The 18596-nt window shown below is 41.1% G+C and overlaps 1 protein-coding gene across 2 annotated transcripts; it reads right to left on the bottom strand.

Moving 5' to 3' along the window:
- Window positions 1-1173: 1173 nt before the first annotated feature.
- On the bottom strand, window positions 1174-11225 carry plp2b (proteolipid protein 2b). Of its 2 annotated transcripts, none has more exons than XM_024376053.2 (5): window positions 10939-11225; window positions 3541-3696; window positions 3152-3250; window positions 2871-2985; window positions 1174-1710 (listed from the first exon to the last, which is right to left on the bottom strand). In XM_024376053.2, the coding sequence occupies exons 1-4, from the start codon at window positions 11032-11034 to the stop codon at window positions 2881-2883; spliced, it is 456 nt and encodes a 151-aa protein (XP_024231821.1). In that variant the 5' UTR covers window positions 11035-11225; the 3' UTR covers window positions 1174-1710; window positions 2871-2880. The 2 variants fall into 2 exon arrangements, with proteins under 2 accessions (XP_024231821.1, XP_024231820.1); XM_024376052.2 differs by having other exon boundaries at window positions 2889-2985; window positions 10939-11224.
- Window positions 11226-18596: the final 7371 nt, after the last annotated feature.

Raw genomic sequence — 18596 nt, 5'->3', positions numbered from 1 at the left:
GAGTTTACTATAACCGCATACAGACTGTCTATATCCCTTAACAACGGTGCACTTACTGAGGTAACATTTCTCTTGTACAACACAAAATGGCATTAAAATATATTTTTTACCATTGGTTAAAAAAAACACACAAATACAGGGAAGAAACACACAACCTGAGTTAGATTTGTGAAAACCAGGATGATGAAAACATGTGTGTTTCCTATGGCAAATGTAACCTACTAACGAGAAGTTCTTTGGTGGCAAAGGAACATCTAACCTTACTATGGGGGCAGAATGAATGGTGGTCAGTAACAGTGCTAGTTGAGAAGAGAGGCAAAATAACAACCCATAAAATGAAGGCACTACAAATGTTTCCAGGTAGGCTACAACAAATGGCGTATTAAAGGCACTGTGAGAGAGATGTAGAGCTCTATTGATAGTATGCATTACTGTACAAATAGCACTATGCACCGAGTGTACAAAACATTACGAACTCCTCCTCTTTCCATGACAGACTGACCAGGTGAATCCAGGTGAAAGCTATGATCCCTTATTGATGTCACTTGTTAAATCCACTTCAATCAGTGTAGATGAAGGGGAGGAGACAGTTTAAATAAGGATTTTTAAGCCTTGAGACAATTGAGACATGAATTGTGTGTGAGCCATTCAGAGGGTGAATGGGCAAGACAGTATATTTAAGTGCCTTTGAACAGAGTATGGTAGTAGATGCCAGGCCCACCGGTTTGAGTGTGTCAAGAACTGCAACGCTGCTGGGTTTTTCATGTTCAACAGTTTCCCGTGTGTATCAAGAATGGTCCATCACCCAAAGACATCCAGCCAACTTGACACAACTGTGGGAAGCATTGGAGTCAACATGGGGCCAGCATCCCTGTGGAATGCTTTCGACATCTTGTAGAGTCCATGCTCCGAAAAATTGAGGCTGTTCTGAGGGCAAATGGGGGTGCAACTCAATAGTATGAAGGTGTTGCTAATGTTTTGTACACTCAGTGTAGGTAGCGATATCACTGGTCACAAGGAGAACATTGACTAAGTGGCGGCTAAATTTGACCAGCACAATTATAATATATTACAGCGCGAATATTGAGAGGGTTTTGCCGCTGAGGTGAAATGTTGATGACGCAGAAAGATAGAATGCCGTTTGAAGTAATTTGTACTAAAACTGCAAAGGTAAACAGCTGATGTTACATTTTAATGTTTTATTAATCTGAGCACCTCTATGGATGTAATGCTACAATCTCATTACTAATAAACCAAAACCTTTAGTAGTGGATGTAATACAAACAGACATCTTTTGACACATTAATTAATTAGATCAGAAAACAAAGGTATGAAAACTGACCAAAGCTTTTCACCTCCTTATGCTGCATAATATTTACATCTTTCCCTTTTCGGTAGATGGTAGAATTGTACACCGAGACTGGAATAACCCTTTGTCAAGAGAATCCCTCATGGAATTGACATAATTATTTTGAACATGCAGATCTCAATGCAGTAACATTCTCCTCTGGGTCAGCTATAGATGTACTGCAGATGTTTCTCTCTTCTGACCCTAACATTGGTTAATTGCTGCTATTAATCTCTTCATTTGAGCATCAAATTCCTTCCAATCTGCTGCACTTCTTTCTCTCTTCATTTTCAACTCCTCCTGCACAAACTTCCTTTTTCTTTTTTGGGGGGGTATAGCTTTGAGTGCTTAAACTCTGTCGTCTGTAAACAAAGCAGAGAATAGAACAAATCAAATTAGGTGAGAAAATGTCTGTCAAAACTGTAGTTGGGTCGTTCCACGAAATGAGTGACTTGAGTCCCTTTGATATTTTAAGTAAAAATTGTGCACCAATATTGCATTTTAAATGCCCGTTAGATTCAATTAAGTGCCCTTTAATGTAGACCACATGGAGAATTCAATAAATCAGATTTTCGACATGAATAAAGACGTGCTAAAGTGCCAAAATTCAGCAATGTGGTTCAGATTGGCGCCCTCTGTGCACCCTCTGTGCACCCTCTGTGCACCCTCTGTGCACCCTCTGTGCACCCTCTGTGCACCCTCTGTGCACCCTCTGTGCACCCTCTGTGCACCCTCTGTGCACCCTCTGTGCACCCTCTGTGACTTCTAGGAAGATTTTAATCCACTTAACCCCAACATTTCTCCAAGTTTCCAGCATCATTGTAAAGCCCTAGTTATTTTGTTGCTTTGACAAAGTCATTTCTGAAGATGATTATTTAATGTGATTAGTGATTCACTTACATCTGTCCCTCATATTAAGGTCAACCCTGTTACGTGAACTTAACTCTAATCTTTTTGTCCATTTTCTGGTGTTTTGTGGTGGAAAACCGAGCAGGTCAAGCACAAAACAGGTGGCCTAGTGGTTAGAGCGTTGGGCTAGTAACCGAAAGGTTGCAAGTTCAAATCCCTGAGCTGACAAGGTACAAATCTGTCGTTCTGCCCCTGAACAAGGCAGTTAACCTACTGTTCCTAGGCCGTCATTGAAAATAAGAATTTGTTCATAACGGACTTGCCTTGTTAAATAAAAGGTAAAATAAATTAAAAAAACTTCCACACTGTTACCCATATTAGCAGGACAATTTGTTTTGTGAAGCTTGCATTGCTCATCTCTGTTTCACACAACAAGCTTCCATTTCCCCTGTCAAAAGGGGATTTATGGCTGATTTAAGATGAAATCGTGAACCTTGTTACTATCTCCCCTGTTACTTTATTTGGCACTTACTATAGTCATTTTTATTTATTTAACCTTTTGCGATGAGAAAATGTTTTTTATGAAGTTGAACATGTGCTCTTTATGACAGAATGTTAAAATTACCAAGGCACCGAATTGGTGGAACGACCCAGTTCATAGCAAAGCTGCAACCTTATCTAAATCACCCACCAGTGGGCGCTGCTGTGTGCTGCCTGGTGCTCTTGATGACCAGAAAGATGGTGTAGGCATCATAGGCAAACAGGATCCCAGCCAGCAGGCCGAACACCTAAGGGAATGGAATAACTGTTAATATAAACATATTCTAAGCACCAAGTTCTACTTTTCAGTGATTAATTGGTCTGAAGTATTGGAGAGCTGAAGAAGTAGGCAATTTGAGATGCTATAGTTTGTTTCTATTAAAAAATCTCAGGGTGGCTAGACATTTGACTCACCCCTCCTGCAATACGGGCGCCGTCCCCGGCTCCACCAATCACACAGATCAGAGAGGTGATAAGGTACAGGGCTGCACCAATAGCAGCACGGATAAGATCCTGAGAGGAAGAGACCAACATTAGTGAATGATTGTACTTCTAATGGCAATTGGAAAGTCCTTGTGTTACTGTCTGTTTTTATGAATGTATCTATAATTTGTGTATGTGCTTCTGTGTGCTTCTCTTTCTCTGTGTGTGTGTCTCTCTAGGTATGTGTGTCTATGTGTGTGTGTGTGTCTCTAGGTATGCGTGTCTAGGTGTGTGTGTGTGTGTGTGTGTGCGTGCGTACATGTTTGTTTGTGTGTGTGTGTCTAGGTGTGTGTCTGTGTAAACATATATACTGTACTCACACTCCAGACCCAGTTGACCACCTGGATGGACTTGTCCATTTCCATCATGAAGACGACAAAGAAGATGATGGCGAACACCATCTCACAGATGGCCACTGCAGAATAACCTCCATACAATGATGCAGCATAGCAGATTAGGATAATAAAACTGATGAGCTGAAAGAAAATGACAGACAATTAATTTGGGGGAAAGGTAGAGTGATAGAAAGAGGAGAGAGAGAAAAGGCCTGCAAGAACATATTCAGTGTAATATGTATATAAAGGTACTTAGAAAATGCCAAATCTGTATGGCAAAAATTGCTTTTATGCTCAATTAATCTGTAGCCGAATTGCTTGAATTTGGGATGTTATTCATAACATTTCCTTTTTAGGAAATTACTGCTACGTATCCCAGAATCCTTGGGGAACGTCTCGCTGTAGTTTACAACAAACTAACAACTTGGCTCCAGATTCCTCCCTTTCCTTTGAATTAGCAGTTCAGGTTGAATGACGTGATTAAAACTCATCCCAGACAGCAGATCAGCAGTGATAGGAACAGTCATCTCAGAGTCATTTCCACCACATGAAGATGGTATGACAGTTGACTTAAGACCATATTTTATCCACGATAGTCTTCTACTCCTAGACCCAGGCTGAGTGAGACCAGGGGGCAGCAATGTCAAATGGACAGACACCATCACTGCCATGTCACACACAAACACTAGCATCTCCCACATCAAACAGGACATAAACACAGTCTATACGGGGTTAAAGACCCTGTGGTGATGCAACGAAGTACACAAACAACCGAGGCTGTCACAAAACACATGCAACAAAAAACATAGTAGCTAACATAGCCAATCAGTTTAGAAGCTGCTATCACACTGAGTAACATTCCCAGTGCTGGGATTGATCTTTTTTTATCCTAAACATTTACATGTCTTTCTTTAACATGTTGCTTTAATTGTATTTACAGAGGGGTCTGTACCAAGTCAAGAATGCATTTTTCCATCAGAAAAAAAAAAATCAGCTGGCATTCCCTTCAGTCCATTCCAGTGAAATAGGGTCAGTGTGGAGAGTACATAAACTTGGACAGTCCACAGTGTAGCAGCAACACCAGCCCTTATTGAATCTCTCTATTGTTGCTGCTGTTGAGCTATGATTCTGGGTGGGTAGATATATTTAAATACAACCACAGGCAGGTTTTGAAAGAATGGTCACATTTCATGGTGCAACTTGACATCACAAAGCCTTTGTGAGGATGACAAAGATGTTACTGACTTAGATGTTCAGGGAAGATATTGGAGATTGTCAACTTTGCTTGCTTTTGCAAAGCTACCCTTTTTTCTTTGATTTGAGGGATAAAATAATTATATTGGCTATATATGAACTGGATTACTGCTACAGAGCAGTAAGCTAAGTTAGGGCAAACCCAGTCAAAAGTGTGGTAGTAGCCTACAGATGATGCAATACGCTGCCCCCCCGGCACACATCAGTGCTTCGTGTGTTCCAGAGACTGGCACGAGCTGCCTCTGTGCACTTGTGGGGTGGCCGGGGCGAGGGGCCTACACAATGAGGCTCTATTCTATTCTGGCCTCAGCCAGCTGCTCTAAGTGTAACCGGCTAATGAAGAATGGAGAAACACCCACTATCCAAAAGCCCTTCACAACAAAAAAAGGGCCTGCGATGTTGACATCTCACTGTTACACCACAGGAAAAACTGCTCCATTTCTGACCAGACTGAAGACCTAGATGGAATCTGTTCAGTCCTCCATACGCTGACTATGGAAAATGACCAATATTTTGTCAATGATTACAGTCAATATATTAACAATCTAAAAGCAGGAGCAGAGTGGCAACCAAAAACACAGAGAGATGTAACTATACACACACAATCTCACACACAAAGAAATGCCAGGAAAAGCTCAACTTATGTTTCAATGGAACTAGCTTCTCTGAATAGTATCGGGATGAGAGGCAAAATACAATTTCTAAGCACAGTAATAGGAACAGAACAAGCTACTGCAATGCCTACATCACTCAGCTTACATGAAACGATTGCTCATCATCCAGGGAGAGTCACACTGACTATGTTTCACTTTGACATTAGCTAGCTTTCACAGAAGCATGTTCAAACCCAATGAACCAATTAATTGTTTGCTCTCTAGGTAAAAAGCATATCATACATTCTTTGTCCCAATTAAGTTTCTATGTGGGAATTGGCAGAACAATCTGAGATACCAAAAATATTTTGGGGGGCTATGCTTGCATGGAATCACCCTTTTGGAATATGGCTTCCATAGGCCCATTTAAGTTCAGAAGCCATGTACCATAGTGTCAGTGTCAATCCTTTACAGTACATGGGGTTACTATGAAACAGTGGGTGAGGAAATGACTATTTCCCGACTGATTAATGATGGCAAGAGTTGTCTTCCTGTGTATCTCACATCACATGATCCTCCTCTTCCTGCTGGAGTATTCTTTGCTCTGTATGAACTACAATATGTAAACTGTCTGAGACACCTACCATCTCTCGTCCTGTGACTTTCATACTTTCTCCCAGGCTGTTGTGATGCTCCACAAGGGGGGTCATCCACCTGACCTGTCTCTCCAGCAAGGTGTGAAACTGTCCTTGAATGCCATGCCAAGTCATATAGAGTTGCAATAAGCGATTCCTGCATTCTTTATCCCAGGCTGCAGCAACCTCACATCTCTGGAATTTCCATTACCTCTGCAAAGCACTGACTCTTAATGTGTGGTGAAACACTGACCTCTGGGATCTGAGTCTAGGAACCGCCCTGCTAAAATAAACTCTACACATACACTACATGACGGAAAGTATGTGGACACCTGCTCGTCTAATATCTCATACCCAAATCATGGGCATTAATATGGAGTTGGTCCCCCTTTGCTGCTATTACAGCCTCCACTCTTCTGGGAAGGCTTTCCACTAGATGTTGGAACATCGCTGCGGGGACTTATTCAGCCACAAGAGCAGTAGTGAGGTCGGGTACTGATGTGGGGCGATTAGGCCTGGCTCGCAGTTGGCATTCCAATTCCTCTCAAAAGTGTTCATCTGTCAAACCCAGAATCGTCCGTCTAACTACCAGATTGTGAAGCGTGATTCATCACTCCAGACAACGCGTTTCTACTGTTCTAGAGTCCAATGGCATTGAGCTTTACACCACTCCAGCCGACGCTTGGCATTGAGCATGGTGATCTTAGGCTTGTGTGCGGCTGCTCGGCCATGGAAACACATTTCATGAAGCTCCCAACGAACAGTTCTTGTGCTGACGTTGCTTCCAGAGGCAGTTTGGAACTCGGTAGTGAGTGTTGCAAACGAGGACAGAAGATTTGTACACGCTATGTGCTTCAGCACTAGACATATGCACTTGACAATAACAGCACTTTCAGTTGACCGGGACTGGTCTAGCAGGGAATTTATGAACTGACTTGTTGGAAAGGTGGCATCCTATGATTGTGCCGTGTTGAAAGTCACTGAGCTCTTCAGTAAGGCCATTCTACCACCAATGTTTGTCTATGGAGATTACATGGCCGTGTGCTCGATTTTACACACCTGTGAGCAACTGGTGTGGCTGAAATAGCAGAATCCATTCATTTGAAGGGGTGTTCAAACTTTTGTATATATAATATTTCTATTTTCAGAAAAGGTCAATTATCTTTGATTGTTTAAATAACTTATGAAAGAGACTGCAGTGTTTTTCCCCACCTAATCATGGAATGGGGTTGTTCAAAGACAGAAATGTATTTGGTTTAAATCTATCACTTGATGGTTTCATTTCAGAGAGACAAATCATGTTTTGCTGCAAAGCGCTATATATCCGGCTCACTCAGAGAAATAAGTAGCACTGCTAGGTTTTACACAGTCAAATAACAAATAACATTTTTAATAAAGAACTGTACAAATGATAGTTTCGTATTGATGTTACAAATGTAACTTTTTTAAATTAATTAATACAGTAATATGAGATCTGTATGTAAAATAGTGACATACAGTTAGTCCATTCATTTTAAGATCGCTAGGTGAGACAAACACATATAACAGTCAAGATACAAATATCCAATTCCAGCTAAACAATGGATATAGTTTTTGCAACAAAACCCATTTTAATGGATATCTAAAATCCTTGAATTAAAAATCTGAGAACAGTAATATTTTACACACACATGAATGTACCCATAAGCAATCATTTCTGATGAAAAAACAAATGTGAAAAATTGGTGGATATAGGGTTTTGGAAAGAAACTCTTAAAATTCTAGAACTCGCTAGAATTATATTCTGTTCCATTTTATGAGAAAGCTCAGTCTGTGAGTTACCACCCCCTTTAGAACAGAACACCTATCATACCCAATAGTGCTTATCTTTACAAAAGGAGAGATTCACCAGTGCTGACTTCTTAGGGCAATGACAACACTGAGCAACAAGATAGGCAATGAGTATGCATGCAACAACTCCACCAGAGTAGTGGGATGGCCCTCTTCAATGCACTTAGGCATGGGTAACAAAGCCCCCAAAGGACACTTAGTACCCTACAATACATCTCATGGATGTAGAGCACATTAAAAGGGGTCTACTGTGTACAAAAACACTTGGCCTGCTTGAAGTTATTCATGTCTATTCCTGGAGTGTCTTTACATACATCCTGGTTAACTCAATCCAGATGGGTTTAGCATAATGTTGAAAAAAAAAACAGTTTGATTGGCCTGTGCATAATTTTGGATGTCATCTGCAGTGCATTCCTCTTTCCATCAAACCATGTACCCACTTTGTCTTTCTCTGGTTGTGCTCAACAGTTGTGTTTGTTCTACATTTGATGGGCTCTTGTGTGGGCTGGATTTTAAATGTCCATATATGACTGGACATAGGCTACAGTTTGCTGAAAGATGATTAAATAAACCTTTACTTGAATTTGGCCACAGTTACATGCTAAAACAGACCGGACATGTCGCGTGTGCGAGCACTGTAAAATAAATGTACACATACATGTTATTCAATTATTGCACCCACACTGCTCGCGCGTGTCAGCGAGCTCATGCATGGCCAGGTCGCTAAAATAGAAATTGGTTCTATTTGTGACGCTCAACGTGCTGCAAGTCCGTCCTCTTCCATCGGGTTTTTAGAAGCATATACCCACGTGGGGGATTGAAAGATGAACTTAGGTCCATTCCGGTCAGTTGTAGTAATGCTGTAAAGTTGGTTGCCAACTGCCATTAAATTACAAAGAAGAAAAAGAAACGTGAAGGAAGGAGTAAAGATGACGAGAAACAAATTCGGTTTACAGTTTTATCTGTGGATTAATTGTCAAAGTAGAGGACCTTGTGCATTTCAGGTAAAATAACAACCCAATGTTTATATACCAGCACAAATAAACAAGCAACAGCAAGCTAACTAGCTAAATTGGCATAAATGTTTAATCCTTTTTGACCTGTCCCCAAATTAATATAATTGGTTCAGTGTTTGTTTTGATATTTCAACCTGTGTGTCCTGATCGCTTCTGGTGTGGGTGAACAAAATCAATGTGCGCGCAATGGTGCACGTGCGTGTCCAGTTTGGTCAGCTTGTTAGTCTACATAACAAGGTTTTCATATTTTTAAAATTCTTATTAATTTTTCTATTTTTTATTTGAAATTCAGTTGAAGTTCTTTTTAGACCTGATTTTCTAGTTTAAAAAAAAAGTTTCAGTATTAGGGACAGAAAGCATGCGTGGGTAACAGGATCACAATTTTACTTAAGATTCTGATGATTATCCACATTTATTCAAAGTCAAATTTCATAGGCGTTTTCAAAAGCCTGGTTTGCTGCTGCAGCTGCCACTCCTTTATTTGGCTCCTCCTACATTAATTCCGAATAGTTAAATTAAGGATTCAGGTCTGGAATATCCCCATGAAATTGATTGAAATTAAATGGTTGGTATGCAGATGCTGCATGGACATTTCACCAGTAAAATTTGAAGAATTATTATTTTTATTAATTGACAGTGAGAAATGTGAAGGGAGGGTGACCACAAAAAATGTATTGGTAAAGTAGAGGTAAAGAAAAACATGCGCAGAATGTGATTCGGATCTCCAACTCCGGGTAAAATTGATCCAGGGGGGCGGGGCAGTTACCTCGGAGCCGCAGCCGCAGCCTTAATTTATAAAGTCAACCTCAATGTGACTTGGATTTAAAATGAATATTGTTGAGACAGGTGCAAAACAATATGGTGGAAGGAAAAGCTCTCTAGCCCATATACTAATCCAATGCTTTTTAAATGTAGTAGTACATGTAAGAATCAAGTTAGCTACATTTTTTCCCCTGTTAGCTTGTGATAGTGATGCATAAATTAGGCCTATTTGAAACAATGTCATCTCCTGACCACATTTTTAACAGCCACATTCAGTAGCATGAACCCCCCTAAAGCTTGAAACTCCCATTGAAAATCCCATTACAGTTTAGATCTTTTATCTGAACAAAATTTATGATGGTTATTTTATTTTTGTTTGTTTTGGGGTCAAAGATAATAATTTCAGTATGGTTTTAGTTTTTTAGATGGGTTTGTTAATTATTTTATTTCAGTTTAAAAAAAAGAAGATTAGTTTGCATTTTAATTTCAGTTTACTATATAACCTTGCTACATAACGGAGCATTAATGAGCACAACATCAAAGAGAAGGAACTTTACACATTTACAAGCTAGGTAGTAAATGTGTAACATTTATTCGGCACACCTTATCAATCTTAGGGAGATGTCTGTCATCCTTCCATGACTAATTGTCACACGTAATCATAACTCTCATGGATATCCTGTAGTATGTGACCCTATGTACACTCTGATTTTCAATCTAAACTGTCAGCATTTGAATGTTGCGTGTCAAATGAGGGGAGATTCACGCACAACACCACATTAGAAGTGACAGGTGGAAGCTCTTAACCCTTGGCCTACAAACCCAGCCCTTGGCCTGGCCCCTACCTCCAAGAGCACATGGTTCTCATTCTAGGTCCAGTTCCTTTAAGTCCAGATAACTGTGTCCACGATTTTAAAATGGCCCCATTCATTATCATGCCATGATAAAATCATTGGAATACCATAATGGAAATACTCACAGATCTGTATTGCAAAAACAGCTGTAGGTAAATGAACTACACCCACATAGCCTATTCAGTTATGATCTAAGATACATTTTTTGTGAAGTAGTAGGTTTACTTACTGCTTAATAGAGGCCTATGCTAAGGTTATGAATGCAAACCTAAAGTAGTATGTCATCACAACAAGGATATGTTCTAGGGAATTATATAATATTTCTACAACAGAGCTTTCATTCATAGTTTAGAAACTCCTAAATAGCAGTACGTTTAAGTTGCAGCAGTAGTCTACTCCTTGTGTATAAGGCTTTAAGAGTAAATCGAAACAAACGTACTATTTCTGCAGCAAGAATAGTTCCTTTTCGGGTCTTCACGTAGCCCTTCAGTTTCTCCAGGCAGCCCGCAGCGACACTGGCCTCTGTATCAGCCATAACGAAATTAAATGTATAATTTACCAGTTAAGTATAACGGCTGAATGTTGCAGAACTCAACGAAGACACAAGTTACATTCAGTAAGGAAAAAGCAGACTGCTGTTGCCTCCTAACTTCGTTTTTTTTATTCTCTCCAACTTGCGACTCCTTCGAATGGGTGAGTAATGGCAACTTCCTGGACTAGAGAACAAAATTGGAAGGAGGGAGTAAAAACGGGCAAACGGGGCGTTGGCTTTAACTTTTCTCTAGAGATTTAGGTGGTGGTGGTGGAAGACAGTTTGCTCCAACTGTTGCTGTGATTATAACTGTTGCTGTGATTAATTTATGGAAGTTATTTATCGTTCATTAACATTATAGCCATCAGCAATATGTTTTCTCAAGTTCAGTGGGCAGAAACGAATGGAAAGCATTAGACATGTCCTATGCAGTTGCTGTGTGACAAGCCTCTCTTTGCTTTGGCAACACCGTCGACTATGTTCTTGACAACGTAACTAGAACTGCCTACTGGTAGGTTGGTGCTGTTAGGCACATACGGGAACCACTTCGTAGTGCGCAGCTTTCTCACCCAGGGGGTGTGAACAGATGTTTTTTTAGAGCAAACAGATTCGGAACAGTTGCCCACGGCTATGCATGACACGTTACCTTTTTGTAAAATGCGCTGTTTCATTTACTTTGCTCTATGCAGAATATAATTGTATTGTTCATTAGAGGGGCATTAAAGGGGCAATCTCAGTGGTGTAGTGGAGGGTATACCCACTTATTTTTCAATAGGCATTGCCCATACTCACTTAATCCATACTGATACTGATCAAAGTAGTGTCGTGCAGGTATACGCCCTATCAATTAATAGTGCTGATGGAACAGAATGTTTTTCTTAAAATGTTGATAAACTATTTCTTCACGTTTTTGGCACAGCAATGTGCACACGGGCAGTAGGCGAATTAATCCACAGAGATGGAAATATCCGTGAAAAAGAGGGGGGATTTAAAGATGCAACAACTATCTTGGGTTGCTAATATGATTACGATAATGCTTTTGGCTGCTAGCCAAGTAAAGAACATTTAAAGAAAATCTAGTTAACAGAACGCATATGAGTAAGTCTTTATAAAAACAATTGCCTGCACGTTTCTATATTTTTTGGCTACAGGCTACTTTGAAGCAACGTAAAACATGCCTCATAATATGAAGTATAACGTCCAGGTTTCAAACAATCGAGGAACAATGAAAATATAGCGATGCTAATGATAGGCCTAACCGTCTTCTGCTAGATAGGCCTAACCGTCTTCTCTATTAAATCTTAAATTGCTACAAAGTAGCCCATGCCTACCGGTCAGAATTATATAATTATTATTATTTGCATTAATCAAGTGGCCATTTATTTTGCAAACTACATCTCGTGCTACAGAAACAATGCTAATCAAATATAAAGGGTAACTACCTTCAAAAGTCTAAACTGTGAACAACCAATATGGGATTGATCATTCAGAGTGTATGTTACTATTTCTCATAGAATTTTTACACAGGGCACATTTCCTTCGCCAGGCTTGCCGTTTGGATTTTTTTGTGTGCAAAATTAGTGTACCCACTTCTCCAGGCACAATTACACCACTGGGTAATCTGGAGTTCAAACAATAACAAAGCAACTTCCCGCCACCTTTTTGGGCAAACAGTTTAAGGATGGTGCTGGAGAGGACCTCCCAAGTGGCACAGTCTAAGGCACTGCATCTCAGTGCTAGAGGTGTCACTACAAACCCGGGTTCGATCCTGGGCTGTGTCGCAGCTGGCCGCGACCAGGAGACCCATGACGCTGTGCAAAATTGGTCCAGCGTCGTCCGGGTTAAGGGAGGGTTTAGTCGGCCGGGATGTTCTTGTCCCATCACGCTCTAGCGACCCCTTGTGGTGGGCTGGGCTCATGCACGCTGACTTTGGATGACAGCTGTGCGGCGTTTCCTCCGACTGGCTTCCGGTTTAAGTGAGGAGTGTGTCAAGAAGCAGTGTGGCTTGGTGGGGTCGTGTTTCAGAAGACGCATGGCTCTCGACCTTTGCCTCTCCCGAGTCCGTACGGGAATTGCAGCGATGGGACAAGACTGTAACTACCAATTGGGGAGAAAAAGGGTTAAAAAAAATTGTGCTGGAGAAATGTAACCACTCAAATTCAAAGATGGGGTAAATGAGATCAAAATTAGTGTTTTAACCATGCTTTTAATTTAAAAGTAAAAAATATATAAGTGTATCAATCACAGCCACTTTAAAGGATTTGAAGATTTTCTGAATCATTAAAATGCTTTGAATATTTTACAAACCCTGATAATGAAAATACATTACAATAGTAGCATTCTGGAAAACAGAGATATCATACCATCATGTGGCACAGCAGCAGGACTACATGTGCCAACAATAGAAGTTGATGTGTCACTCCATGGCTGCGTGTCTAAACTGCGTGTCACCAATTCTGATCTTTATTTCACTAATTGATCTTTTGACCAATCAGATTAGCGCTGAAAAAGTTCTGATGTGAAACGAACTGCTGTGATTGGTCAAAATACCAATTAAAAAAGATCACAATTGGGTTGCCTGTCTAAACGCAGCCCATGTAGCTGTCGTGTCTTTGACTATGCCGGATTAAGTGATATGACATGCTATTCTATAAAATCATTTCTCTGTAATTAATATTACATGATTAAGCTAATCAGGTAGATGTAATTAACTAGAAAGTCGGGGCACCACAAAATAATGTTAATAGAGCTGTTATTTTTCGAATAAACTCTTAGTTTGGCCAACTAAGTCATGGTCATCTACCTCAATAGCAGTCAATATTTAATCGTCACTTTATTTAGTCACATCTGAAAGTTGTAAATTCTTGGTTATCTTCACGAACCCTGGCTAACAAGTTGAATCAGCAATACAACATTTTGTTTAATTATTTATTTACTAAATACCTAAATAATCACACAGAATTAAATCTACACATAAGGGATCATACATTGATTACAAATGATGTCATAAAGGAAAACGTCCCTAGCGGACAGAGCAGATATGACGGCTGGTTACATAAAGAAAGGGGGTTGGGTTCTGAAAGAAAGAGCGGGAAGACTGAGGAACAAAAATATTTTGTGTCTCTATCGGGCCGTAGGCAGCTACTCTATCGTAAATACATAATCTTATGCATTCTAAATAACCGCCCATTTGGAAAAGGAAAAAGCAATAAATATTTACTCTGATCTGCGCTTCGATCGGTTGGTCGTAGATGGAAGGCCGGGTTGTCCTTTGAAGAATATCTGGTGGTAGAACGGGTACTTGGTAGTACCGTCGTCGTGTGGTAGAACAGTTACTCTGTCCGTCCTCTCCTAGCCCACGTCTACAGTTGCTGCACTAACGCAACGGCTAGGAGGTATCACTTCTTTAGTGAATAAGAGTTCAAAGTTCATACCAAGTTGCCATGCTATGTGCTCATGCTATATTCTGGCTGTATAGTGGAAATTCATCCTTTTGACGTGTAGGTCGATGAGATTCGATGCTAATTTCGTTAGTTTCCTGTCGTTCAAACAGAGCTCACGCTGAGGTTGGCTTAGTTCTGTAGGTGGTCTTTGTCCTTTCAACGTGGGGACCGCAAGTCCTTTCTCTATGACAAACCGTTCTCTCATTTAAGAAGCTAAAATTACATTTAAACATTTAAATTGCACAACAATTCCATGTGAACCTGATAACTAGAATGTGTCGACTTTCCAAGATGCAGTTTCTCATCCTGTCATTAGTAATGATGTCTCAGATGCCAACTGATCTGACATCATATTCATTAAGTAGCAACGCATATATTCAACTGGTTGGATAACCGAAATATTGTTCAGTTTCCCACCTATTGATGTTACCAGACTCTCCATGTTAACAAAGGGATTTTCAATAGTCACATTGGTAGAGTAGAGAGAGGAAAAAGGGGAAAGTTATTTATAGGGGTCATAAACCTCCCCCATCAGGCCAAAGTCATGACATAGCCTAGTAGTAGGCATACCTTATACCCTCAGACATTGAACCCCCTAGGGACCTCCCCATGCTACTGAACATCAATCAGTAAATAGTACAGCATGAACAATGCATATGATCTACAAGGTTAGAGAATTAGACAAAACATTTAACCTTCAACAGAATGTCAAGTTTATTTGATTTTGTTTCACAGGGTTTCCATAAAATAAGAATACAATAGATTTCTGGAGAATCTTGGATATTATTTTCTCTGAATTGTAATAGTCATTATCATAAATAGTCATAAGAATACATCATAAACAATAAACACAACTGTCCAAAGGCGTAGAGAGTATCACAAGACATCATTCACCACTAACGACAGACTATACATATTGCATTGAGCATATTTATAAGAGCTACAAGAGAGAGAGAGAAAGAGATGGAAAGAGAGAGAACACAGGAGAAGAGAGAGAAAGAGATGGAAAGAGAGAGAACACAGGAGAAGGGAGAGAAAGAGATGGAAAGAGAGAGAACACAGGAGAAGGGAGAGAAAGAGATGGAAAGAGAGAACACAGGAGAAGGGAGAGAAAGAGATGGAAAGAGAGAGAACACAGGAGAAGGGAGAGAAAGAGATGGAAAGAGAGAGAACACAGGAGAAGGGAGAGAAAGAGATGGAAAGAGAGAGAACACAGGAGAAGGGAGAGAAAGAGATGGAAAGAGAGAACACAGGAGAAGGGAGAGAAAGAGAGAGAACAGGAGAAGGGAGAGAAAGAGATGGAAAGAGAGAACACAGGAGAAGGGAGAGAAAGAGATGGAAAGAGAGAGAACACAGGAGAAGGGAGAGAAAGAGATGGAAAGAGAGAACACAGGAGAAGGGAGAGAAAGAGATGGAAAGAGAGAGAACACAGGAGAAGGAGAGAAAGAGATGGAAAGAGAGAAACAGGAGAAGGGAGAGAAAGAGAGAGAACAGGAGAAGGGAGAGAAAGAGATGGGAAAGAGAGAACACAGGAGAAGGGAGAGAAAGAGATGGAAAGAGAGAACACAGGAGAAGGGAGAGAAAGAGATGGAAAGAGAGAACACAGGAGAAGGGAGAGAAAGAGATGGAAAGAGAGAACACAGGAGAAGGGAGAGAAAGAGAGAGAACAGGAGAAGGGAGAGAAAGAGATGGAAAGAGAGAGAAGGAGAGAAAGAGATGGAAAGAGAGAACACAGGAGAAGGGAGAGAAAGAGATGGAAAGAGAGAACACAGGAGAAGGGAGAGAAAGAGAGAGAACAGGAGAAGGAGAGAAAGAGATGGAAAGAGAGAGAACACAGGAGAAGGGAGAGAAAGAGATGGAAAAAGAGAGAACACAGGAGAAGGGAGAGAAAGAGATGGAAAGAAAGAGAACACAGGAGAAGGGAGAGAAAGAGATGGAAAGAGAGAACACAGGAGAAGGGAGAGAAAGAGATGGAAAGAGAGAGAACACAGGAGAAGAGAGAGAAAGAGATGGAAAGAGAGAGAACACAGGAGAAGGGAGAGAAAGAGATGGAAATAGAGAGAACACAGGAGAAGGAGAGAAATCGATGGAAAGAGAGAGAACACAGGAGAAGGGAGAGAAAGAGATGGAAAGAGAGAGAACACAGGAGAAGAGAGAGAGAGAACACAGGAGAAGGGAGAGAAAGAGATGGAAAGAGAGAGAACACAGGAGAAGGGAGAGAAAGAGATGGAAAGAGAGAGAACACAGGAGAAGGAGAGAAATCGATGGAAAGAGAGAGAACACAGGAGAAGGGAGAGAAAGAGATGGAAAGAGAGAGAACACAGGAGAAGGGAGAGAAAGAGATGGAAAGAGAGAGAACACAGGAGAAGGGAGAGAAAGAGATGGAAAGAGAGAGAACACAGGAGAAGGGAGAGAAAGAGATGGAAAGAGAGAACACAGGAGAAGGGAGAGAAAGAGAGAGAACAGGAGAAGGGAGAGAAAGAGATGGAAAGAGAGAACACAGGAGAAGGGAGAGAAAGAGATGGAAAGAGAGAGAACACAGGAGAAGGGAGAGAAAGAGATGGAAAGAGAGAACACAGGAGAAGGGAGAGAAAGAGATGGAAAGAGAGAGAACACAGGAGAAGAGAGAAAGAGATGGAAAGAGAGAACACAGGAGAAGGGAGAGAAAGAGAGAGAACAGGAGAAGGGAGAGAAAGAGATGGAAAGAGAGAACACAGGAGAAGGGAGAGAAAGAGATGGAAAAAGAGAGAACACAGGAGAAGGAGAGAAAGAGATGGAAAGAGAACAGGAGAAGGGAGAGAAAGAGATGGAAAGAGAGAACACAGGAGAAGGAGAGAAAGAGAGAGAACAGGAGAAGGGAGAGAAAGAGATTGAAAGAGAGAGAACACAGGAGAAGGGAGAGAAAGAGATGGAAAGAGAGAACACAGGAGAAGGGAGAGAAAGAGATGGAAAGAGAGAACACAGGAGAAGGGAGAGAAAGAGAGAGAACAGGAGAAGGGAGAGAAAGAGATGGAAAGAGAGAGAACACAGGAGAAGGGAGAGAAAGAGATGGAAAGAGAGAGAACACAGGAGAAGGGAGAGAAAGAGATGGAAAGAAAGAGAACACAGGAGAAGGGAGAGAAAGAGATGGAAAGAGAGAACACAGGAGAAGGGAGAGAAAGAGATGGAAAGAGAGAGAACACAGGAGAAGAGAGAGAAAGAGATGGAAAGAGAGAGAACACAGGAGAAGGGAGAGAAAGAGATGGAAATAGAGAGAACACAGGAGAAGGGAGAGAAATCGTGGAAAGAGAGAGAACACAGGAGAAGGGAGAAAGAGATGGAAAGAGAGAGAACACAGGAGAAGAGAGAGAGAGAACACAGGAGAAGGAGAGAAAGAGATGGAAAGAGAGAGAACACAGGAGAAGGGAGAGAAAGAGATGGAAAGAGAGAGAACACAGGAGAAGGGAGAGAAATCGATGGAAAGAGAGAGAACACAGGAGAAGGGAGAGAAAGAGATGGAAAGAGAGAGAACACAGGAGAAGGGAGAGAAAGAGATGGAAAGAGAGAGAACACAGGAGAAGGGAGAGAAAGAGATGGAAAGAGAGAGAACACAGGAGAAGGGAGAGAAAGAGATGGAAAGAGAGAACACAGGAGAAGGGAGAGAAAGAGAGAGAACAGGAGAAGGAGAGAAAGAGATGGAAAGAGAGAACACAGGAGAAGGGAGAGAAAGAGATGGAAAGAGAGAGAACACAGGAGAAGGGAGAGAAAGAGATGGAAAGAGAGAACACAGGAGAAGGGAGAGAAAGAGATGGAAAGAGAGAGAACACAGGAGAAGAGAGAAAGAGATGGAAAGAGAGAACACAGGAGAAGGGAGAGAAAGAGAGAACAGGAGAAGGGAGAGAAAGAGATGGAAAGAGAGAACACAGGAGAAGGGAGAGAAAGAGATGGAAAGAGAGAACACAGGAGAAGGGAGAGAAAGAGATGGAAAGAGAGAACACAGGAGAAGGGAGAGAAAGAGATGGAAAGAGAGAACACAGGAGAAGGGGAGAGAAAGAGAGAGAACAGGAGAAGGGAGAGAAAGAGATTGAAAGAGAGAGAACACAGGAGAAGGGAGAGAAAGAGATGGAAAGAGAGAACACAGGA

Source organism: Oncorhynchus tshawytscha, linkage group LG16 (genome assembly GCF_018296145.1).
Source record: "Oncorhynchus tshawytscha isolate Ot180627B linkage group LG16, Otsh_v2.0, whole genome shotgun sequence".
NCBI lineage: Eukaryota > Metazoa > Chordata > Actinopteri > Salmoniformes > Salmonidae > Oncorhynchus > Oncorhynchus tshawytscha.
This window is presented reverse-complemented; position numbering and strand designations above follow the sequence as displayed.

Bases quoted from the DNA above. Each gene is read 5' to 3' on its own strand.
- plp2b (XM_024376052.2), bottom strand. From the start codon at position 11,034: ATGGCTGATACAGAGGCCAGTGTCGCTGCGGGCTGCCTGGAGAAACTG. The intron at 3,697-10,938 runs GTACGTTTGTTT...ATTTTCTTTCAG, and splicing joins CTATTCTTGCTGCAGAAATA to CTCATCAGTTTTATTATCCT. The intron at 2,986-3,151 runs GTGAGTCAAATG...CCATTCCCTTAG, and splicing joins GCGCCCGTATTGCAGGAGGG to GTGTTCGGCCTGCTGGCTGG.